The 26489-nt window shown below is 36.8% G+C and overlaps 2 protein-coding genes across 3 annotated transcripts in view; one reads left to right on the forward strand and one right to left on the reverse strand.

The window, feature by feature from the left end:
• Nucleotides 1-9039, reverse strand: part of LOC110449826 (synaptotagmin-1-like) — a 95412-nt gene extending 86373 nt beyond the window's left edge. For both annotated transcript variants that reach the window (XM_021496942.1, XM_021496932.1), the window contains exon 1: nt 8945-9039. The gene's annotated coding sequence lies outside the window, so the exon portion shown is untranslated. The remainder of the gene's footprint in view (nt 1-8944) is intronic.
• A 224-nt stretch (nt 9040-9263) lies between these two features.
• The window catches only part of LOC110449827 (E3 ubiquitin-protein ligase HACE1-like), a 32183-nt gene continuing 14957 nt past the window's right edge, over nt 9264-26489 (forward strand). Inside the window, exons 1-11 of the mRNA XM_021496943.1 lie at nt 9264-9436; nt 12410-12464; nt 13339-13428; nt 19322-19426; nt 20216-20291; nt 24103-24180; nt 24411-24464; nt 24727-24809; nt 25043-25139; nt 25292-25393; nt 25635-25741. Of these exons, the coding sequence (XP_021352618.1) occupies nt 9373-9436; nt 12410-12464; nt 13339-13428; nt 19322-19426; nt 20216-20291; nt 24103-24180; nt 24411-24464; nt 24727-24809; nt 25043-25139; nt 25292-25393; nt 25635-25741 (911 nt within the window). The 5' untranslated portion in view covers nt 9264-9372. The remainder of the gene's footprint in view (nt 9437-12409; nt 12465-13338; nt 13429-19321; nt 19427-20215; nt 20292-24102; nt 24181-24410; nt 24465-24726; nt 24810-25042; nt 25140-25291; nt 25394-25634; nt 25742-26489) is intronic.

Raw genomic sequence — 26489 nt, forward strand, 5'->3', positions numbered from 1 at the left:
ACTACACAAGCTCTGGTTGGTCATGAGGTCTACTACACAAGACCTGGTTGGTCATGAGGTATACTACACAAGCTCTGGTTGGTCATGAGGTCTACTACACAAGACCTGGTTGGTCATGAGGTATACTACACAAGCTCTGGTTGGTCATGAGGTCTACTACACAAGACCTGGTTGGTCATGAGGTATACTACACAAGACCTGGTTGGTCATGAGGTATACTACACAAGCTCTGGTTGGTCATGAGGTCTACTACACAAGACCTGGTTGGTCATGAGGTCTACTACACAAGCTCTGGTTGGTCATGAGGTCTACTACACAAGCTCTGGTTGGTCATGAGGTCTACTACACAAGCTCTGGTTGGTCATGAGGTCTACTACACAAGCTCTGGTTGGTCATGAGGTCTACTACACAAGCTCTGGTTGGTCATGAGGTCTACTACACAAGCTCTGGTTGGTCATGAGGTCTACTACACAAGCTCTGGTTGGTCATGAGGTCTACTACACAAGCTCTGGTTGGTCATGAGGTCTACTACACAAGCTCTGGTTGGTCATGAGGTCTACTACACAAGCTCTGGTTGGTCATGAGGTCTACTACACAAGCTCTGGTTGGTCATGAGGTCTACTACACAAGCTCTGGTTGGTCATGAGGTCTACTACACAAGCTCTGGTTGGTCATGAGGTCTACTACACAAGCTCTGGTTGGTCATGAGGTCTACTACACAAGCTCTGGTTGGTCATGAGGTCTACTACACAAGCTCTGGTTGGTCATGAGGTCTACTACACAAGCTCTGGTTGGTCATGAGGTCTACTATACAAGCTCTGGTTGGTCATGAGGTCTACTATACAAGCTCTGGTTGGTCATGAGGTCTACTACACAAGCTCTGGTTGGTCATGAGGTCTACTACACAAGCTCTGGTTGGTCATGAGGTCTACTACACAAGCTCTGGTTGGTCATGAGGTCTACTACACAAGCTCTGGTTGGTCATGAGGTCTACTACACAAGCTCTGGTTGGTCATGAGGTCTACTACACAAGCTCTGGTTGGTCATGAGGTCTACTACACAAGCTCTGGTTGGTCATGAGGTCTACTACACAAGCTCTGGTTGGTCATGAGGTCTACTACACAAGCTCTGGTTGGTCATGAGGTCTACTACACAAGCTCTGGTTGGTCATGAGGTCTACTACACAAGCTCTGGTTGGTCATGAGGTCTACTACACAAGCTCTGGTTGGTCATGAGGTCTACTACACAAGCTCTGGTTGGTCATGAGGTCTACTACACAAGCTCTGGTTGGTCATGAGGTCTACTACACAAGCTCTGGTTGGTCATGAGGTCTACTACACAAGCTCTGGTTGGTCATGAGGTCTACTACACAAGCTCTGGTTGGTCATGAGGTCTACTACACAAGCTCTGGTTGGTCATGAGGTCTACTACACAAGCTCTGGTTGGTCATGAGGTCTACTACACAAGCTCTGGTTGGTCATGAGGTCTACTACACAAGCTCTGGTTGGTCATGAGGTCTACTACACAAGCTCTGGTTGGTCATGAGGTCTACTACACAAGCTCTGGTTGGTCATGAGGTCTACTACACAAGCTCTGGTTGGTCATGAGGTCTACTACACAAGCTCTGGTTGGCCATGAGGTCTACTACACAAGCTCTGGTTGGTCACGAGGTCTACTTCACAAACTCTGGTTGGTCATGAGGTCTACTACACAAACTCTGGTTGGCCATGAGGTCTACTACACAAGCTCTGGTTGGTCATGAGGTCTACTACACAAACTCTGGTTGGCCATGAGGTCTACTATACAAGACCTGGTTGGTCATGAGGTCTACTACACAAGCTCTGGTTGGCCATGAGGTCTACTATACAAGACCTGGTTGGTCATGAAGTAACTACACAAACTCTGGTTGGTCATGAGGTCTACGACACAAACTCTGGTTGGCCATGAGGTCTACTACACAAACTCTGGTTGGTCTTGAGGTCTACTACACAAGCTCTGGTTATGGCCATGAGGTCTACTATACAAGCCCTGGTTGGTCATGAGGTCTACTACACACACTCTGGTTGGCCATGAGGTCTACTACACAAGCTCTGGTTGGCCATGATGTCTAGAGTATTACATCTTTTTAACTTCATAGCGGGGGGTAAAATAAAATATTTTCTCATCCTTAAAATCTTTGAACATTTGAAAATCAGTTGATTAAAAATGAATTACATGTCCATTTGAGATTTCACAATGCCATTAATTTCTAATTTCACACTACATCTCCTGCACACACACAGGCATACACACATAGGGAGATATTAGCCAGGTGGCATAGGACTAGTAGTTAGCGCCTGATAAGGCAGCTTCTGCAAATTCCTCAATATTGTATTGATTAATATATATGCTAATTGTATTGACTGAATAAAATTGTATAACTATGTACTGTAAAGCACTTTAGAGTGACTTATGTTAGCTAGATAGGGCGCTATATCAAATGTTGTATATTTAAGTCTGGACTGATATTATTTTCTTAATTAACTTACAAATCATTTTGATAATCTAAAGCTTATAATGAACAAATAATTGAGGTCCTCTGGGCTTGATGTTATACAATTGTTTTATTGGATGTAACCATGCAAGAATGTACACATATTGGTTTTTGTATCATTTTTTTTCTGTTTAAATTTCAAATAATATTTGTAACTGTTATTGAATTTAAAGAAAAAGTAAAACTGCTTTCAAAATTACTTGGTAATAAAAGATATTTTCAAAGTAAACTGGTAATGAGATTCCTGAAAAATCAATTGCTTGTGGCAAGCTTCACTGTTTGTTAGATGTCAACATTACGTGTACCAGTCTATCAATGCAGCGTGATTAAAATGTAATTATACAGGTAGGAAGATTGATGTACCAGTTCTGATAGATTGTATAACTTAGTCCAGTGATATCAAGCTCAAAGCCTTTTCCAAATGTATGGTTATATTTTTATGTAACAGCTGAAACACAAAAGTAGAGGGAAATTACCCTTGTTTAAGGTTTAGGTAATAATGTAATATGTTCCTTCTTTCTGATCAATAACAAATACCAATACATTCTTGCATGTTGTAATTTCTGGAATCATTAGTATGTATGTACAGTCCATGTACCATAACTTTCTGAGCTCCAGAAAGTAGAGACCCAAGTCTTTAGCGGTAATTGCTCAGAATGCCAAGCCCACATATTGATTTTGAATATTGCCATGAATGCTGTGTGTGAGTTCACTACATACACCCATGACAAAGGCTACAGCAGTGAGTGGAGGTGTGATCAATGATCACGCTCCATCAGCATCACTGCTATGTTTGAATCTGTACAGCCTGCAGAGGTACATTACATTTCTACTGATCTATATGCCCCTTTTAAGTTTGAACACTAAGAGCCTGAGGTACAGTGTTCAATGCCGCAAATGGTGTATCAATATGTTTTTATATTGTGTCATAAGGTCCTACATATGTACCTCATTATAGTACAAAAGAGGCCTGCAGTCATTCGTAATTGTCCTCCAAAATTATTCTTATTTATTCTTTAGACCTGTGGCGAAACCTTTTTTGTCTAATTATGTTTCATGATGAACTTCTCTTGTGGTGTACTCAGATGACACAGACCCGCCCCTGGCCCAGCAGTGTATATGACTCGGTATCGACCAGTGAACAAGGGAGGTTGTACAAGGGCAATCAATGACAAGGTCATCTCTGTCCTACCTCCTACACCAAAAAAGTACCCAACTAAATCCTTACATATATTTTCCATCAAAGAATCTCCTAAAATACATATAAAAGCCAGTAATTAAAATCATTACACAGTTATTTCAATTTGCAAGAAGAGCGGATTTATTGATTTTAAGAAGAGTAAATTTGCTGGTGTCGGCACAAAATGAGTTCTTGCATGATATATAACTCAAAAGTTCCACAACAAATCTAACAATCTGTTTTTACAGCAGCACACAACGTTTAAAGCCGTCGCACATTACAGTCAACGCCCACCTGATCAATAAACATCAACATGTCGGAGTGTTTGAAGTTTAATTTGCAACATAGATTCCTCTCGGGTCTTTTTTTTCATTTCGTTTCTCTATTCTGTCAGTTTAGTCATCATAAATTCAAAAGATACTGATGTATTTTTTCCTTATTTCACGTGAGTAATAAAAACCCAAATGCAGAAATGCTTCAATGTTTGAAGAGTAAGAAAATATATTATACAGTATAACAGTATATTGCAGTATCAATATATATCGTAACCATACTACATACCTATGTACCAGTAAATGCCCTTGGAAATTAAAATGACACAAAGAAGGTACCCACTTGAGTACTAAAATATACCCTAAAAATAGTACATATTTGGTCACAAAAATTATATATACCAATATTGTGATCATTTTGAAATTCAAGATCCAAAATATCTTTGCAGAAGTTGTTTTTTAAGTAATTACGCAACACTAATAAAATAAATATACACAGTACAGAATGTCTAATTATATAACCTTGCCTCTGTCCAAATAAGATTTTTGTTAAATTTGGTTCTAACACAGGCAAGACTGTAAGAAGTAGGCTCCTACAGTCTTGAACTCTTTATAAACCAGCCAAAGTTTGTGGTCTTGGGGAGAGGAAGGGAGGGGGGGGGGGGCAGTTTAGACAAGATTACACTTCACTACCATCAATAGCCATTTAACACTGAGTAACTTAGATTGTCACTCTAGTGAAATACCTGCTTTTCAACAAAATGATTTCAACATAACACGTAATATGAAATATGATAAAGCATAAATATACAAATCATCCTACAATACAATAGTACAATAAGAAGCTCTGCCCCAATATCTATATACATCAAAGAGAAAGTGAGACCTACATGTAGCTGGCATTGGTATTCTGGGTTACAGTCCAGAAAGGGAATATAAAAGGTTTGTATAACATGTATACGTGCCTACAGTTGTACAGGCTGCTGCTGCATACATGTATACCATTAGTAGTATAAATGTGAATTGTTTAATATCTTCGTCAGTTGATGTAAGTTTTTCCAAAGATAGTGTCAATTAATTAGTTCATTTCTATACAATAAGTATATACATGTAATAACATTTTTTTCTAATTATACATACTCATCACTGATTTAAATCACATTACTTGGTTGTTAAGAAGAAAAGCTTAATATGACTATTCCATTTAAAGATCAACATAGGTATAAATCAGTTTGACTATAACCCAATTACACCTTTTGGTTGTAACTTGTTGTTTTGCCTATAAAATAGCAATGTATTAAAAACAGAATACAAGAAATATTTGTTTTCTGCTAACCATATAGTCTGTCTTCTGATTAGGCGACTGAAAGCTTAAAATGATTAACATGCAAAACTAAGGAGCAAGGAGAAAGATCTATACATTACCTTCTGAGAAATAGGAATAACAAACTTGAACCATCAAATTAAAGATGTCTGTTTGTTGGCCATCTTTTATTTTCCCAATTAAGTTGAAAATGAAACATACATAACTAAAAAAAACAATTAAGAGAAGCCTAGTTGGGAATTCAAGATTACTTTGATATTTTTTTCAGAAACAGTGATAACCAACTTTATCTAAGATTGCCGTCTGCAGATTGCCAAGTACTTTCCAATCGGTTTCAAAGTGAAACATGCACATTAGGGGCCAAAGGGAATCTAGATACATATATAGGATGTATTAAATATGAGAAACAGCACTTCTGGAGAAATATATAATGATAACAAACTAAACAAGAGGCCCATAGGCCTTAACGGTCACCTGATATATTTATACAGAGAGTTGATTTTGTTTTTAACATGTACAGAAATATTATTCAAAGTGACAAAAAAACAATAAAACCACCTTACTCAATATCTAGCATACAGATTTCAGACTAAAAAGGATTTGAAACTAGCACCTCTGATTCTTAACAAGGAAAATGAAGAAATTTTAGCACACTGACTCCTTTGAGCCCCACCCTACAGCCCTTGGGGGTAGGGCTGGCTCAAAATTTTCAAAGTATCAAACTGTCAATTCAAGGTTATAATTCCAATCAAGTTATTAACATGTAATATTCAAAGTATCATTTGCCATTATAAACCATAATAAATTTTGCTGGGTCTTGAGAATTTTTTTGAAATTTCAGTAAATTCGACCCTTTTTGGCCCCGCCCCTCAGGCCCCTGGGGGCTTAGGACTAAACCGGCAACTATTTTTGGTGACCTTTGTCCATGGAAGGTCCCTGCAAAATTTCATTGAAATTGGTTCAGGGGTTTTGGAGAAGAAGTTGAAAATGTAAATTGTTTACGGACGCACGACGGACGACGGATGACGGGCGACGACGGACAAAAGGCGCTCGCAATAGGTCACTTGAGACTTTGTCTCAGGTGACCTAATAAAGTTGAACTGTCAAAATCCAAAATGTCTCCCTGGCAGCTGTCATGTTTTTTCAATCAACTTCCAAATGAGCCAGGCACAACCAATTATAAGGACCAAGGGTAACCTTCATTATTATGAAATTTATAAAAGATCTGTCAAGCACATTTCGAGAAACAGAATATATAACAACAACAATCCTAAACTCTCGATATCCAAGAAGGATACCCAACAGCTACCTTATTTTTCCACTGTTTAGCACAACTATGGACCTTTGATGAAAGAAAGATAGACCTCGATCTGCATACAAAAGACAATTTTAAAAACAGCTAACCACCTGATGATGGTGGGCTAAATATATATATGACTTCTTAAACATTTTAATTTTAGTATCATGGCTCTGCATGCACATTTACAAGACTTTTAAATTATGTTAATTGTCTTAAATTTGAACAGATTTGACCAGTGTAAACTTAAAGTAAGTCAATTATTTGAGGTTAATAGTACTTCAACTAGTTAACTTAAGAGGAAGATATTGAATTTGTATACACCAAACAGCCTATGTTGAACTCTCACCGTCAGCTCTTTATGTTGACCTGTAATTTAGTGACCTCAACACAACAAAAAACCTTGTAAAATTTTGAGTAAACAATTACGGGAAAGTGGTCCACAGATTGATCAGTAAAAATTGTGAGGTTTTGAGGACTTTCTGTAATTTTATGCCCCACGACGTGAGACTTTATCAGAAGTGAAAATCGGTGAGGTTTTGTCTCAAGCCGTGAGATCTGGCATGTATGGGATGTGCATGCATGGCTTGAATTTATAACATACTTTAGTACCAAAGTATCATAGCTCTAGACCTCATGACTATTTGGAAAATACTGTTTGAATTTTGTAACATATGTGACTCCTATAGCTAGCTATGACCATGAACGTTGGGTTATGTTATTTATTTGAGGAACTGTGCATAGAACTCTATCCCATGTACTCACTATCCAAATATCAGCACCAGGGACCTGATAGAACTTCCAAGTTCAATAGGAATTTCTTAAAACTTTTTACCCATTATATCCAAAGTTAACCTTTGATCCAAGGCACCAACGCCCAAGCTTGACCTTTGACATAAAGACAATATTCAAGAAAAAGATTTAATTACTTTGTAAGTCTATACATCATAGTCAAGAACAATGGTTCTTGACAATATATGGTTTTGAGAAAATAAAGCTTGAAATTTTAACATACTGGGAGAAAGTATCATTCCGAATTGTTGTTTGTTCCACATAGGTGTTCAACATTGATGTTCTTACCTTACATATGCAAGAGGTGGGAGAATATTCAGTCTGACAAAGAAGTGTAGGGGATGGTGTTGCAGTGTACTGGTAGGTCCATGACTCGCTGTCTTAAGACACGCACTGTGCATGATTGAGCCAGTGCACTTGCATTGAATTGTTGTTGTTGTGATATGACATATGGTAGACATGCAGTGTCAACAAGTAAAACTTTCTTATAATAAACTGTTTTGTGGTCAAATAATCACTTAATCACTGACACTACACTCTTATTTTTCAATGAACTGTTATATGCAGTCTTGGTAAAATAAAATGTTTACTTAGGGATAACGTCCCAAATAGTTCACTCCAAAAAAACATAACCCCCCAACTAGTTCGCCCCCCAAAAAACCAAACAACCCAAATAGTTTGCCCCAAAAATACATAAACTCCCCAACTAGTTCGCCCCAAAAAAATGTAACGTCCCCTTCCAAAAAAAAGGAGCTGGCTTATTTTCCCATTTTCTTAGGAATTTCTTAGTTAAATAATTATATGTGATTGTGTTTATCGTGATAAGGGGAATAACTCTTTTTTCGTGTATACTACAGAAAGGTCGGCGCATTTAGTGATATGTTTCCTTTAACGTTCGTTTTCATATGTGACTTACGGAAATGTATCATCGTATACATTCTTTCATCATACACTGATNATAATAATTAATAGAGTTCTGCCCGTTCCTGTAAATCGTCGAACCCCAGATAGAATGTGACATATAAAAGTAAATAACTGCNAATATAAAGAACATATTTCTTATAGGTATGTGTACATGTATCTTGTCATCAAACTTTGATGCCTGTAGCTATTAAACAAACGACAAAGTCATATATCGACGATGTGAAAAAAAATTGGGGCGAAATAGTTTGGGGCCTACGTCTGTAATTCGGATAGGCCTCTGTTTTAATAAAAAGCAACAAATATCATTCACTCAAAATGAAATTTCAACACAATTTACAAAATAAAGTCACTTCTATACTATATCTGATCGCACAATCCTGAATTGTTTAGGTGTTGTCAATGAACAGAATATTATCAGCAGAACATGTGCCTTTTNGTATTGGGTGGTATTGGGTAGTATTGGGTAATTAGACGCGCCCCCTTTTCACTGTTTTAGTTGTTTTCAATTACAAATAATGACAGACGAAAATAAAAAATGTAAACTGTTCGCAACAAAAAGAAAAATCATAGTAGACATCAAACGGGAGAAAATGACAATTCAAGATTCAAATTGTTTCATTACCTTCACTTTTTCACACTTGTTGACGTTTTACTTGATTTTCCACTTTCTGTTGTCCACGGTACTGTAAACAAATTACAAATAGGCCTACTAAACTCAACCGGAACGTTTCTTAATAAAAGTTAATTCTTCTTTTCTTTAAATTTTCAATTTTAGAAATTATGAATGCATGTTGATTTAATAAAAATCCTTAAAATATTTACCTTTGGTTAATGAAATATTATATTTTATGTTTGTTTTGGATAAATAGTTTGTAAATTATAGCTACCTGCAGTAGGCCTAGAACAATTTCTAGGTTTTCATCACAGGAGAGTTCCATTTTTATTTTCCTGTTGATAAATATAACTGTTGGTCATGATCATGATCATAATGACATTTTCTCTGAAAATAATGTAGCTATATAGGTTAAAACAACAGAAGGAGACAACATTATGGAATTCATCAAGGATCTGGCAGCTTCACTCCGGCGAGCCAGAACAGTTGAACTTCCACAAGGTTTACAATTTTTGTTCTTCATGATGTGTTTTTGATGAGGGTTGGCGTATAAACTGATAAAACCGGTATCACTACCTAGGTACTGGAGCACTGGCAAATCTGTCTAAATAGGTAGATTTGGCTATATAGAAAATTATGACTTTATGTTTATAACGTTAAGCGAATGTAAACAAACACACCAGCACTGATCTCGTGCACATCGATATAAGACTAAATTAAGTGTTTTATTTTTAATCATGCCGATTCATGGTATTCGACGAATCGGGTGGTACAACAGACAGTACAAGCACTGCAAATATCGCGGATAGTAGATGATAGAAGTAAAAATAGAAGTTTGATAAAGATGACAATATTTAAAAAGATATAAAATAACTGAACAATGAAAACATATATAGCCATATCCACATTAAAGCCATTTTGGTCTCTGCGGAGCATAATAATAATAATATACAACATTTATATAGCACCCTATATAATTTGTAAAATTACTCTAAGGCGCTTTACAACATATGGATAATAGTAATGGTTATAATTGTGAAAACAAACAACGAAGGCTTGCAATCACTTTCATACATTTAATTAACAAGCAATGTGCACATAATTGAACAAATAAAAGGGTGGTATTTACATGACGTCTTTGCAAAGATTCTAAAATGCAGACGTGAAGAGGTGAGTTTTTATGTCCCTCTTGAACTTGGCCAGCATAACATATAGACAGATACTGTAGATATATAGATATAGATAGAAGAAATAAAATAAAATTCAAAAGCTACATGTGTAACATACTTGTTGTTTTGACATAGTCCGCCAAACTGTAATCATGCAGCTGCGATAATTTTACAAAATATCAAATCGAGAGGAACTCTTTGATCATTTTGAAATGAAGAAAATCTTGTAATCATAATGTGGATTGATAATGAAATAAACATAGACATATTCAAGTTTGAATATCTTTAAAGTTGGTTGAGAAATAAGTATGCACACAAAATGATAATGCAGCTACAACAGGGTATCGGTTTAGATACTTTATGATACTGTCGTTAATCCTCCAATTATTTGATGTCCAGCCGACCCTGTATAAGCACAATGAGCGTGGACCGCAGCCTTATATAGCTGTCACTCGAGACATATCGTCGACAGTGCAGGTGGGATACACAGGTAAAAAGATTGCCGGGTGTGACGGGTCACTGTTCGGCGAAAAGATTGGATTTATATTATGACCATGAAGAGTTGGGGACAAATTTATGGGGTATTTGAGGAATAATGGTTCAACTTATCCAGGGTTACTTTACAAAGAATATGTACCAATTCATTCTGGACCAAACGAACTGTTCGACCAATGAGGGTATTCAAGTAAACTGAGTAAAGTGGTGTTTTACTTTATATAGCCAGATTTGCCGGTGTTTTAAGTCTTTTCGATACACTATACACTTGTGTAAAAAGATTTTCGGTACTTAACTAACGTTTCAACCTGACATTATGTTTGATGTTTGTGTTGTACATCGCACATTTATCTTTCATTTTTTTCAATGTTTTTCGTCTTTTCGCCCACTACATGAGGGTAAACCGTATTGAAACTACAGACTACTGAATCGTCTAGAGACAGCTGCGAACTACAGAATTGATTACAGGTTTCAACTGTTCAATATCGTCTTGATCATTGGCTTTCGACCAACTGTTTCATTTATCAGCATGCATCTGTTCCAAAATAGTAGTGTTGTATTTGATATGATGACATTGGTTATTATCTTGTCGGATTTACAAGATATTATGAACAATTCAAATTGTGTATTACCTGTACATATTCAGTTAAGAACTCAACACCCAGGATTGCAAGCTTCTACAAAGAAGATATGCTAAAAGCACAAAAAGTGGCTTCTGTTCTTCCATCCAGACAAATGCAAAGCCATGCAGATTGGTAAAAACGACAGCATGAACTTCATACATATTTTAGAAGATGGAAAAGAACTTCCATATACCAAAACTGAAAAAGATAATGGAGTCACTATATAGACAATAAACTATCATTCAATGTCCACAACTCTGAAAAATTAAAGCCGATTCCATCATAAGGGTGATCAGAAGAACAGCGGAATATATGGATCTCACTAAACTTACAGTGCAGAGACCACAACTTGAGTATGCTAACCAAGTCTGGATTCCGCATCTGATCAAACTCGTAGTGTCAATAGAAAACATACAAATTTAAAGGAGAGCTACCAAGCTAATACCAGGAATGGCTCATAATACCCAGATGGACTGCAACATCTGAAACTGCTAACTTTGGCCTATAGAAGAGCCAGGGGAGAAATAATAGAGCCATACAAGATCATGACTGAAAAATATGATCCTGAGGTGTCTACATTCATTTCACCTTTCAGTAGCTATAGTACAATCAAAATGATGGGCCATGAACTGAAATTATATAAACAAAGAATGTGTCTTACCATCAGGAAACATTCCTTCCTCCACCGAACCATGGACATATGGAACAGTCTGCCATCAGAGGTTGTCATGTCACAAACTGTTCCAGCATCTGAATCTGGACTTGATCACTATTGGAAGAACCAGCCACTTCTCTATAACCGCAATGAACCTATTGAGTCCATGATCATTTAATTTAACAACAAACACTCATATAACATAAATAAGAACATAGTATACCAACATTACATTTGAACTACTAACTTGTATGTACCTATAATGTAATACAAATAATTGTTAAATTATGAACTAATATCACAGAGCTGTGACATTATCAGCAATGGACTTGCAAAAATAATCATAAATCATGTTAATACCAATAATGTCAACCAACCTTTATTTATATAACAGAGCTGACAGCAGAGGAAATATAAGCATTCCTATAGTCAGAATGAAATCTGTGTATCTGTGTCTGTGTATGCACATACACTGTATATTTCTTCCAATTTTATACAACATATTTTACTGAATTTTTTATTTCATTTTTAGATGAGACATCTGCTTTTTACATGTTGATGTCTATGGTAATAGCTAATCAATACAGGTGAGTGCATTTTGGTCATTTATATCTATTAAAGTAAACTTTTGTATTTATTGGGAATTGTTTTGAATACTGGTCAATAGTTTTTTGCTCACCTGCCCTTCGGGCAAGTGATCTTGTGTCATGGGTTGGCGTCCGTCAACTTTTCCTTTAAACAACTTCTTTTGAAGAATGGACAGGCGTAGAGCCATGATATTTGACTGAATTTTCCTTGGTAGGAGCCCAACAAAGTTTGCGAATGAAAATAACCTTGACCTACTTTCAAGGTCACAGGGGTCAAATATGTCAAACACTTCAAACGATTTCTTCTGAAGAACTAAAAGGTATATAACCTTTATATTTGGCTGGTGGCTTCCTGGGATAGAGCCAAACAAAGTCTGAGAATGAAAATGACTTTGACCCGCTTTCAAGGTCACAGCAGTCAAATATGTCAAACACTTCAAACGACTTATTCAGAAGAACTAAAAAGGTGTATAACCTTCATATTTGCCTTGCGGCTTCCTGAGATAGAGCCCGACAAAATTTGAGAATGAAAATGACTTTGACCTTCTTCAAGTTTATAATCAATTAAAATATCCATATTTTTTATTTGCTTGAAGATTTGTGGCCGACAGATTTCAGTTAGGGCTTTATAGTGGTATTCAAAACTTTGCTCTAGCCCACAGTCCTATTACAGGAATGTGCCTTATACATGTACAAGTACATATCTGAATTGATATACTGCTACACCTTATATATATTTTCAATGAAACAAAATCACAGGAAGGTAATGAAAGCATCCAACTTCCTTGAGTTTCTTTTGTTGTGGTTCAGTCATGATAATAATCATTCATGTGTGAAATGATTTAGTAAGGTATGTAAATTTCATGTATTTCAGATCAGTGTCCGATCTGCTGGGCGATTCTAAGTACAATGTCAATTACCACCATGGGAGAGCCAACAGGAACCTCCTACACATAGCAGCCAAGTACGTGTAATATTTAACAGAGATTTTAACACGGCCTCGATATCACATAATAAAAATTTAAACAAACGCAACATCGTACATAATGGATATTTTTTATTTTGCTTTACTGGGGGCTGCTTTTCCCCCCAAAAATATGCTTTTCACCTCAGAAAAAAATCACATGTTACAAAATACAAGATCCAAACAGACATTCCTGCAGGATATTAAAACTTACCTTCACATACACTGTATTGCTTTAGTCTTCTCAACAACTTTTTGCACATTCCAGCGTAGTGAAACATTCTATTGATATCTTTATGTCTTAGGTGAGATACCTGCGGAATGCAATGCTAATCACTGCAGTCTCCTGGGAAATCCCCGTGTTATCATACTATTTCTTGAGATCTTTGCAGGTTGATGTTTATCATATTATTTCTGGAGATCTTTGCAGGTTGATGTTTATCATATTATTTCTGGAGATCTTTGCAGGTTGATGTTTTTCATATTATTTCTGGATATCGTTGCAGGTTGATGTTTATCGTATTATTTCTGGAGATCTTTGCTGGTTGATGTTTATCATATTATTTCTGGAGATCTTTGCAGGTTGATGTTTATCATATTATATCTGGAGATCTTTGCAGGTTGATGTAATCTAGTACAAGGAGAATAGGACTAGTTGTCCAGAACAGATAGTATCTTGTGCTTCATTGATGATGCCACCATGTCATTCTAGGTCAAATCCAAGTAATGTCACACCCTCAAAGTGAGGACCAAGTAGTGACATCAAAACCAAATGACACAACTATGAGCATAAGCAAACAAATAAAAATCAACACTCATGTCTTGTAAGGAAAAGAAATATTCCTCAATAGCTATTCCTCAATGAGGTCATGATGGCAACCATAACACTTGTCCACAGTCTTTTTCAACCAGCATCCCTCTAAACCTTGTGTTGTAAATTTGTCCATCAGTATTGTCCATACAGAAATTATGAGCAGGCCTGTACATGTTGAATCAACTGTGACATGTAAACACTAGGTTGGGGAAACAGGAATGTTGCTATCGAGAAGTGGAAAGTTCATAATTGGAAAATCAAAATGTCATGCTTATCATATGATACGGTTGAGAGGAAAGCTAATTCTGAAGATTCTGTTTACATAGTGACCTTGATTTCAGATTGGGAAAGGTAAGTGCGATTGATGTATATTTCCTTGGAGATCTTATCCAAATATATAGGTAAATAGAATCTGAGGAGATCCTGTCAGGCTTCTGTTATGCATTAACAAAAGTTAAAGCTATTGTGTAAGTATAGAATGATGATACAACAAGTAGAAGTAAATTGGGACTTAAATTTCTGTTTTAAGATTACTATAATGAAAGGTATTTTGGTGCACTATATCACCTATTTGTGAGATGTTTATTTTTAAATCAGTGCTCACATGTACAGAAAATGTCGGTGATAGTGTAAGTGTTCATAGAAATAACATGATGGGCACTATATGTTTTACTCGCACTAGGCTGCATCTCTCTACCACCTAGTAGCTATACCTTTTTGTCTGTTGTCTAGACCTGTCTCTGTGTTTTTATATGTTGTGTGATTTAGAAAGTTCGCTTTCTTAGAGTTTAAGAGATCGATGTTAAAATAATCATGTAAAAATGAAGAAAATATTTCTTTTGTTTACTAGGTATGGCAGTAATTTGTAAGGTACAATGTAATATAAAGAGTCGACACATGTACAGTGGACTTGTAATTGGAGGCTGAATTATTGATCAGCTGATGCATTCTCCCTAGTACGAGTACACATGATTACATTGATAGGTGTGACGCAGATCGTTAATATTTAATGTCCCTGAACCGGTTGACTACAAAATTACCTACACTACTACTTCTACAAAATTACCTACACTACTACTTATAGAATGGAGTAATGAGCTACAAGACAATAGAATACATAGTTCACAATCTATATTCTTTATAGTTTTTTCTCTTGTCATGTAAAGCTTATAAATTGTATACATTTACACACAATCAGTAACCATTTTGTTGTACATTGTAAATAACTTTTAGATCAGTATCTTTTTTGTGATTGGACATGCATTATTTATAGATATTTACGAGATTTTTAGTTGAGGGAGGTTATATGAATCACTTTGTCAGTGGGTCTGTATGCCTGTCAAAAGCTTATGGGAAAGATATCTCATGAATACCTTCAACAGATTGAGTTTATATTTACACATTAGTATGGTAACATCAATTTCTATACATGACTAAATTTTGGTAGGCATTGGTCAAGGTAAAAATATCAAAGACCAAAGATCATACATCATGACCCCTGGATTCAAGATATTTAGTTAATATACCATAAATAGTACAGCAATCTTGAGTTCTATATCTGTTTAGATTTTAATTGTAATAGGTCGCATTCAAAGGTCATACTTAACTATTTTTAATGTAAAATCCTTGTGTGCATATGATATCAGGAAGATGGGGAGAAGGTTTTATGTAAGCCCTCATTCAGCTAGAATTTTTACCTTTCATTAATAATAGATAGTTAAGTTTTAAAACATCAAATGAGAAGTTCCATTGAGATCACTTGTCTTCAAATATTAAAAGTCAGCTTCAGTAAAAATAAGTTCAGTTGAGATCACTAGCCTACGCAAGTATTTCAGCTTCAGTAAAAAATATAATTAGTTCACTTAAGATCACTAGCCTACACAAATAGATGACAGCTTCAGTTAAAGTCATTTAAGGTCACTAGCCTACCCAAGTAGATGACAGCTTCAGTTAAAGACACTTGAGGTCATAAGCCTACCCAAGTAGATGACAGCTTCAGTTAAAGACACTTGAGGTCATTAGCCTACCCAAGTAGATGACAGCTTCAGTTAAAGACACTTGAGGTCATTAGCCTACCCAAGTAGATGACAGCTTCAGTTAAAGACACTTGAGGTCATTAGCCTACCCAGGTAGATGACAGCTTCAGTTAAAGACACTTGAGGTCATTAGCCTACCCAGGTAGATGACAGCTTCAGTTAAAGACACTTGAGGTCATTAGCCTACCCAGGTAGATGACAGCTTCAGTTAAAGACACTTGAGGTCATTAGCCTACCCAGGTAGATGACAGCTTCAGTTAAAGACACTTGAGGTCATTAGCCTACCCAGGTAGATGACAGCTTCAGTTAAAGACACTTGAGGTCATTAGCCTACCCAGGTAGATGACAGCTTCAGTTAAAGACACTTGAGGTCATTAGCCTACCCAGGTAGATGACAGCTTCAGTTAAAGACACTTGAGGTCATTAGCCTACCCAGGTAGATGACAGCTTCAGTTAAAGACACTTGAGGTCATTAGCCTACCCAGGTAGATGACAGCTTCAGTTAAAGACACTTGAGGTCATTAGCCTACCTAGGTAGATGACAGCTTCAGTTAAAGACACTTGAGGTCATTAGCCTACCCATGTAGATGACAGCTTCAGTTAAAGACACTTGAGGTCATTAGCCTACCCAGGTAGATGACAGCTTCAGTTAAAGACACTTGAGGTCATTAGCCTACCCAGGTAGATGACAGCTTCAGTTAAAGACACTTGAGGTCATTAGCCTACCCAGGTAGATGACAGCTTCAGTTAAAGACACTTGAGGTCATTAGCCTACCCAGGTAGATGACAGCTTCAGTTAAAGACACTTGAGGTCATTAGCCTACCCAGGTAGATGACAGCTTCAGTTAAAGACACTTGAGGTCATTAGCCTACCCAGGTAGATGACAGCTTCAGTTAAAGACACTTGAGGTCATTAGCCTACCCAGGTAGATGACAGCTTCAGTTAAAGACACTTGAGGTCATTAGCCTACCCAGGTAGATGACAGCTTCAGTTAAAGACACTTGAGGTCATTAGCCTACCCAGGTAGATGACAGCTTCAGTTAAAGACACTTGAGGTCATTAGCCTACCCAGGTAGATGACAGCTTCAGTTAAAGACACTTGAGGTCATTAGCCTACCCAGGTAGATGACAGCTTCAGTTAAAGACACTTGAGGTCATTAGCCTACCCAGGTAGATGACAGCTTCAGTTAAAGACACTTGAGGTCATTAGCCTACCCAGGTAGATGACAGCTTCAGTTAAAGACACTTGAGGTCATTAGCCTACCCAGGTAGATGACAGCTTCAGTTAAAGACACTTGAGGTCATTAGCCTACCCAGGTAGATGACAGCTTCAGTTAAAGACACTTGAGGTCATTAGCCTACCCAGGTAGATGACAGCTTCAGTTAAAGACACTTGAGGTCATTAGCCTACCCAGGTAGATGACAGCTTCAGTTAAAGACACTTGAGGTCATTAGCCTACCCAGGTAGATGACAGCTTCAGTTAAAGACACTTGAGGTCATTAGCCTACCCAGGTAGATGACAGCTTCAGTTAAAGACACTTGAGGTCATTAGCCTACCCAGGTAGATGACAGCTTCAGTTAAAGACACTTGAGGTCATTAGCCTACCCAGGTAGATGACAGCTTCAGTTAAAGACACTTGAGGTCATTAGCCTACCCAGGTAGATGACAGCTTCAGTTAAAGACACTTGAGGTCATTAGCCTACCCAGGTAGATGACAGCTTCAGTTAAAGACACTTGAGGTCATTAGCCTACCCAGGTAGATGACAGCTTCAGTTAAAGACACTTGAGGTCATTAGCCTACCCAGGTAGATGACAGCTTCAGTTAAAGACACTTGAGGTCATTAGCCTACCCAGGTAGATGACAGCTTCAGTTAAAGACACTTGAGGTCATTAGCCTACCCAGGTAGATGACAGCTTCAGTTAAAGACACTTGAGGTCATTAGCCTACCCAGGTAGATGACAGCTTCAGTTAAAGACACTTGAGGTCATTAGCCTACCCAGGTAGATGACAGCTTCAGTTAAAGACACTTGAGGTCATTAGCCTACCCAGTTAGATTTCAGAAATAGATATGCATGTAATCAACCACAATGGATTGAATTGAACAGTCTCCAGTAATCGTGTCAATCAGCTGTAATTGATCAAGTGTTACCTCCCATGATATGATCCATCGGGACGACAGGAACTTATTACAATAATGTACCTGTATAGAATATACCAACAATCATCATTTAACCGGCCCTTACTAGGTCAAGTACTGGGCATGTTTGTGTGTTGTTTACAGTTGTGTGTCATATGAAAGTGTTTGTACTGATTCATGCTTGTGTTTTGTTAACAGTTGTGAGTTGTACAACTGTCATTGTATGTACATGTTTGTGTTTTGTTAACAGTTGTGAGTTGTACGACTGTCTTTGTATGTACATGCTTGTGTTTTGTTAACAGTTCTGAGTTGTACAAGTGTCTTTGTATGTACATGCTTGTGTTTTGTTAACATTCATGAGTTGCACAAGTGTCTTTGTATGTACATGCTTGTGTTTTGTTAACAGTTGTGAGTTGTACAAGTGTCTTTGTATGTACATGTTTGTGTTTTGTTAACAGTTGTGAGTTGTACAAGTCTCTTTGTATGTACATGTTTGTGTGGTGTTAACAGTTGTGAGTTGTACAAGTGGCTTTGTATGTACATGTTTGTGTGTTACCGTTTTGAGTTGTACGACTGTCATTGTATGTACAGGTTTGTGTGTAACAGTTTTGAGTTGTACGAGTGTCTTTGTATGTACAGGTTTGTGTGTTACAGTTGTGAGTTGTCCAAGTGTCTTTGTATGTACATGTTTGTGTGTTACAGTTTTGAGTTGTACGACTGTCATTGTATGTACATGTTTGTGTGTAACAGTTTTGAGTTGTACGACTGTCTTTGTATGTACATGTTTGTGTGATGTTAACAGTTGTGAGTTGTACAAGTGTCTTTGTATGTACATGTTTGTGTGGTGTTAACAGTTGTGAGTTGTACAAGTGTCTTTGTATGTACATGTTTGTGTGTTACAGTTGTGGGTCTTACGAGTGTTTACACCTGCTGATGAAGAAAGGTGCTGATGTCAACCACAAGGACATGTCTGGGTGTACTGCTCTACATCTAGCTGCCAGGAATGGGTAAATATAGACTATCAAATCACAATATAGACTATCAAATCACTTCTATTCCTTCCCATTCCACAAGACCCTACTTTACAGTAAATTGGGGGGGGGGGGGGGGGGGGGGGGGGGGGAGAGATGTAGTATACTGGAATCAGGTTGTCTGTCTGTCTGTCTGTCTGTCTGTCTGTAGCACATATACAGTATCATTTGCACTACTCCTTCCCAAAGTGATTTTTTTATTCAAGTGCCTTGATGCACAGAACCCCCTTACATCAAGGGAATATGAAGAAGGTATATAAATTGGAGTTACTTCAACAATTTATGGAGTTATTCCCCTGTATGAACAGGGATATGAACGATACTTGATATTAATATACATAACACAGCTGGCAGATGGTTCCAAATATCAACAGTTTTCTGTGGGATAGAATGCTTTCTGACATTCAAATTGTGACTTGAATATCTTTAAATTATGCCCATTTATTCCATATACATGGAAATTATCACATGGAGGTACTAAATTTATTTTCTTATTCCGAATAACAGCAATTAAAAGCTAGTACATGCTGTGTATTCTAAAGTAACACAAAGCACACCATGTGCTCCCATGAGAGAATTTACTATGTGCTGATCTAGATTAATGGATATTCATCTATAGCAGCTGATTTGGTAAATGCCTAGCTATGCATAGGGAATGGTGCAGCTCCCCATGAGAAATCGAATTGAAAGTCAATAAAAACGTTTTTATTTGGAGTATTTCTTCGAATTCCTTTTGTATTATTTCATTTTCTTCATGATTTTTAGACAGAGGAAATGTATCATGAAGCTACTTGAGTACAAAGCAGATGTCAACATTCGTAACAATGAAGGACTAACCACAGTAAGTATAGAAGACTGGGGGACTTACAGCGAAAACATCCAGATTAACAGTAACGCTGAGGGACTTACAGCTAAAACATCTAGATTCACAGTAAAACTAGGGGACTTACAGTGAAAACATCCAGATTCACAGTAATGATTAGGGACTAACAGCAAAAACATCCAGATTCACAGTAATGCTTAGGGACTTACAGCAAAAACATCCAGATTAACAGTAACGCTGAGGGACTTACAGCTAAAACATCCAGATTCACAGTAAATCTAGGGGACTTACGGCGAAAACATCCAGATTAACAGTAACGCTGAGGGACTTACAGTGAAAACATTCTGATTCACAGTAATGCTGAGGGACTTACAGCTGAAACATTCAGATTCACAGTAATGCTAAGGGACTTACAGCGAAAACATTCAGATTCACAGTAATGCTTAGGGACTTACAGCTAAAAAATTCAGATTCACAGTAATGCTGAGGGACCTACAGCTTAAAAAATCCAGATTCACAGTAATGCTTAGGGACTTACAGTTCAAACATTCAGATTCACAGTAATGCTTAGGGACTTACAGTTAAAACATTCAAATTCACAGTAATGCTGAGGGACTTACAGCTAAAACATCCAGATTCACAGTAAAACTAGTGGACTTACAGCGAAAACATCCAGATTCACAGTAATGCTTAGGGGCTTACAGCAAAAACATCCAGATTAACAGTAACGCTGAGGGACTTACAGCTAAAACATCTAGCTTCACAGTAAAACTAGGGGACTTACAGTGAAAACATCCAGATTCACAGTAATGATGAGGGACTAACAGCAAAAACATCCAGATTCACAGTTATGCTTAGGGACTTACAGCGAAAACATCCAGATTCACAGTAATGCTTAGGGACTTACAGCGAAAACATCCAGATGAACAGTAACGCTGAGGGACTTACAGCTAAAACATCCAGATTCACAGTAAAACTAGGGGGCTTACAGTGAAAACATCCAGATTAACAGTAATGATTAGGGACTAACAGCGAAAACATCCAGATTCACAGTAATGCTGAGGTACTTACAGCAAAAACATCCAGATTAACAGTAATGATTAGGGACTAACAGCGAAAACATCCAGATTCACAGTAATGCTTAGGGACGTACAGCGAAAACATCCAGATTAACAGTAATGCTGAGGGACTTACAGCTAAAACATCCAGATTCACAGTAAAACTAGGGGACTTACAGCGAAAACATCCAGATTAACAGTAATGATTAGGGACTTACAGCTAAAACATCCAGATTCACAGTAAAACTAGGGGACTTACAGTGGAAACATCCAGATTAACAGTAATGATTAGGGACTAACAGTGAAAACATCCAGATTCACAGTAATGCTAAGGGACCTACAGCAAAAAAATCCAGATTCACAGTAATGCTGAGGGACTTACAGCTAAAAAATTCAGATTCAAAGTAATGCTGAGGGACTTACAGCGAAAACATTCAGATTCACAGTAATGCTTAGGGACTAACAGCGAAAACATTCAGATTCACAGTAATGCTTAGGGACTTACAGCTAAAACATCCAGATTCACAGTAAAACTAGGGGACTTACAGCAAAAACATCCAGATTAACAGTAATGATTAGGGACTAACAGTGAAAACATCCAGATTCACAGTAATGCTAAGGGACCTACAGCAAAAAAAATCCAGATTCACAGTAATGCTGAGGGACTTACAGCGAAAACAGTAAGATTCACATTAATGCTGAGGGATTTACAGCTAAAACATTCAGATTCACAGTAATGCTGAGGGACTTACAGCGAAAACAGTAAGATTCACATTAATGCTGAGGGATTTACAGCTAAAACATTCAGATTCACAGTAATGCTTAGGGACTAACAGTTAAAACATCCAGATTCACAGTAATGCTTAGGGTCTTACAGTTCAAACATTCAGATTCACAATAATGCTTAGGGACTTACAGCTAAAAATTCCAGATTCACAGTAATGCTGAGGGACTTACAGCTAAAAAATTCAGATTCACAGTAATGCTGAGGGATTTACAGCTAAAAAATTTAGATTCACAGTAATGCTTAGGGACTAACAGCGAAAACATTCAGATTCACAGTAATGCTTAGGAACTTACAGTTCAAACATTCAGATTTACAATAATGCTTAGGGACTTACAGTTCAAACATTCAGATTCACAGTAATGCTTAGGGACTAACAGTTAAAACATTCAGATTCACAGTAATGCTGAGGGACTTACAGTTAAAACATTCAGATTCAAAGTAATACTGAGAGACTAACAGTTAAAACATTCAGATTCAAAGTAATGCTTAGGGACTTACAGTTAAAACATTCAGATTCAAAGTAATGCTTAGGGACTTACAGTTAAAACATTCAGATTCAAAGTAATGCTTAGGGACTAACAGTTAAAACATTCAGATTCAAAGTAATGCTTAGGGACTTACAGTTAAAACATTCAGATTCAAAGTAATGCTTATGAACTTTTAATTGCCTTATTTATAAATATATGTATACAGTTATTAATTCAGACAATCAAAATGGTAATTCAACACATTGACTACAAACTGAAATTTTGATGGCTGTTTAATTATTTGTCCCGAGCATATCCTGTTAAATTTCTCTATGCACAAAGTGTAATCTAACCAGACTGTTTTATACATTCGGGTCATTTTAACATTATATTTTTAGATCCACTGGCAAGCTGTCAATGGTAGGACTGATCTAATACATTCGGGTCATTTTAACATTATCTTTTTAGATCCACTGGCAAGCTGTCAATGGTAGGACTGACCTAATACATTCTGGTCATTTTAACATTGTATGTTTAGATCCACTGGCTAGCTGTCAATGGTAGGACTGAACTAATACATTCTGGTCATTTTAACATCGTATTTTTAGATCCACTGGCTAGCTGTCAATGGGAGGACTGAACTAATACATTCTGGTCATTTTAACATCGTATTTTTAGATCCACTGGCTAGCTGTCAATGGTAGGACTGATCTAATACATTCGGGTCATTTTAACATTGTATGTTTAGATCCACTGGCTAGCTGTCAATGGTAGGACTGATCTAATACATTCGGGTCATTTTAACATTGTATGTTTAGATCCACTTGCAAGCTGTCAATGGTAGGACTGATCTAATACATTCGGGTCATTTTAACATTGTATGTTTAGATCCACTGGCTAGCTGTCAATGGTAGGACTGATCTAATACATTCTGGTCATTTTTACATTGTATTTTTAGATCCACTGGCTAGCTGTCAATGGGAGGACTGAACTAATACATTCTGGTCATTTTAACATTGTATTTTTAGAGCCACTGGCTAGCTGTCAATGGTAGGACTGAACTAATACATTCTGGTCATTTTAACATTTTATTTTTAGATCCACTGGCAAGCTGTCAATGGTAGGGCTGACCTAATACATTCTGGTCATTTTAACATTGTATGTTTAGATCCACTGCAAGCTGTCAATGGTAGGACTGATCTAATACATTCTGGTCATTTTTACATTGTATTTTTAGATCCACTGGCTAGCTGTCAATGGGAGGACTGATCTAATACATTCTGGTCATTTTAACATTGTATGTTTAGATCCACTGGCTAGCTGTCAATGGTAGGACTGAACTAATACATTCTGGTCATTTTAACATTTTATTTTTAGATCCACTGGCAAGCTGTCAATGGTAGGGCTGATCTAATACATTCTGGTCATTTTAACATTGTATGTTTAGATCCAATGGCAAGCTGTCAATGGTAGGACTGATCTAATACATTCGGGACATTTTAACATTGTATTTTTAGATCCACTGGCTAGCTGTCAATGGTAGGACTGAACTACTACATGATATCTTCACTTATGTCCAAGATGTAGACGTAGAGGTATGTTGTACAATCATTGCTTTCTTGAAATTATGTTACATGGTATCTAGCAGATTATGCAAAGAAAGATAACTCTGGCTTTTTGTTGATTATTCTACTTTTTGATAAATATTAAACAAAATTAATTTACCTAAAGTACAATACTATTGTAGCAATGTATGCTCAGCTACAAAATGGAATTATCAGCAACATTGATTATTTAATTACAATTTTATTTTTTCCTTCACCAGGATGCTCAAGGACAGACAGCTTTACATGTAGCTTGTCAAAATGGCCACAAGTCTGTAAGTACAGTGTCATGTCTTGTGATATTTCTAAATAATTTCTACAGGTTAGTAAATATAGATTGTATCATTGAAATGTAAGCATTTCACTAAATGTGCTGTATGAACATGAAAAAAGTCATGTTCTTGTTGTGTATTTAAAATACTGTAGCTGTAACGTTAGATTAAAATTATATGCCAAGTGTTTCTCTTATATATTTATGTATAAAATGTGTGATTTCACTTTTGTATGGTATTATTGTGCGACTTTCTATCTAAACAGACAGTACTGTGTCTACTGGACCATGGGGCTGACGTCAACAGACCAAATCACTATGGCTGGGTGCCATTACACTTTGCATGCAGGTGATGTACCAGTATTTTCTGTTGTGTGCCCATATAACTAAATTTAATGAAAACATTGCAAGAAATGAAAGAATCAAAAATGTTAAAGGGATTGTGAAATCAAGAATCTATTTGCCATGCAGGTGAGTTTTTTTCAGTTGTGTACCTGTATAATTAAGAAAAACATTGCAAGAAAACAAATGAATTAGAAGCAATCAAACATTAAAGTTAAGTGTTATTTATACCTATTTCAGTCACGGGCAGCATGACACGGCTAACATCTTATTAAATAAAGGTGCAAAGTTTGTCCCCAACAGAAGTAACAAAACTCCCATGGACCTAAGTGTGGAGGTATGTAGTCTAACATCAAATTTAAAAAGTGGGATTTCATCTTTTTTTTAAACTTTTCATTGAAGCTTTGTGCATCTGTTCTAAATGTGTGGTAGGGCAACTATGGTGAGACATGAAAGGACACATATAGACCACTCTTATATATGTTGTAGGGCGGCTATAGTGAGACATGTTACATATTGCTTCAATACATGCCCAAGTTGTTTGATCAGCTAATCAGTATGGTTAGAAAGGAGACCCTCAAGGAAGCATTGGTATGTATTATCGGAAATACACTACAGCTTTTTATTTCTTTGCTGTACTTGACAAACGTTTTTTTCTAATATATATTGGAAATTTTGAAAGCTGTTAAATACTTAGCATTTGTATGTACATGTATCAATTGGAATTCATGTAAATGTCTTAGAAACAATAAAATTTCTAACTTTAAAAGTCATTGCAATTCTAAGAATAATATTAAGCATTTACTAACAGGAAGGTTTTGATTTGTTTCAGTATACAAAAGTTTTGTTATTCCTAATTGACAAAAACCGAGTTATGGCTGATAAGGTGTTGATCCAGCTATCAAAGGAAGCCTCATCTATAGGTCACAGCCTTCTCAGGTAAATATACAGGTCACGACCTCCTCAGGTAAATATACAGGTCACGACCTCCTCAGGTAAATATACAGGAGATAACCTCCTTAGGTAAGTATATTTGTCATAGCCTCCCCAGTTAAATTATATACCGGTCATGACCTCAGGTAAATTTTCAGGTCATGACCTCCTCAGCTAAATACACAGGTGATAATCTCTCTTCAGGTAAATATACAGGTCACGATCTCCTCAAGTAAATATACAGGTCACGACCTCCTCAGGTAAATATACAGGTAAAGACCTCCTCCCTTAAATATAGAGGTCACAACCTACTCAGTTAAATATACAGATCAAGACGCTCTCAGCAAATAAAAAGGTCATAAATTCCATATATATTTTACAAAGGCTTTAGCCCGAGTATGGTGACAAATACATTGTAAAGAACTGGTATGCTTCATGGTATTTGTCATGTTCTAGTTCCATTATAAAGAAGTGGTATGCTTCATGATATTTGTTATGTTCTAGTTCCATTGTAAAGAACTATTATGCTTCATGGTATTTGCCATGTTCTAGTTCCATTGTACAGAACTGGTATGCTTCATGGTATTTGTCATGGTCTAGTTCCATTGTAAAGAACTATTATGCTTCATGGTATTTGTCATGTTTTAGTTCCATTATAAAGAACTGGTATGCTTCATGGTATTTGTCATGTTCTAGTTCCATTGTAAAGAACTGGTATGCTTCATGGTATTTGTCATGTTCTAGTTCCATTGTA

This window comes from Mizuhopecten yessoensis, unplaced genomic scaffold, assembly GCF_002113885.1.
Source record: "Mizuhopecten yessoensis strain PY_sf001 unplaced genomic scaffold, ASM211388v2 scaffold4823, whole genome shotgun sequence".
Taxonomy (NCBI): Eukaryota; Metazoa; Mollusca; class Bivalvia; order Pectinida; family Pectinidae; genus Mizuhopecten; species Mizuhopecten yessoensis.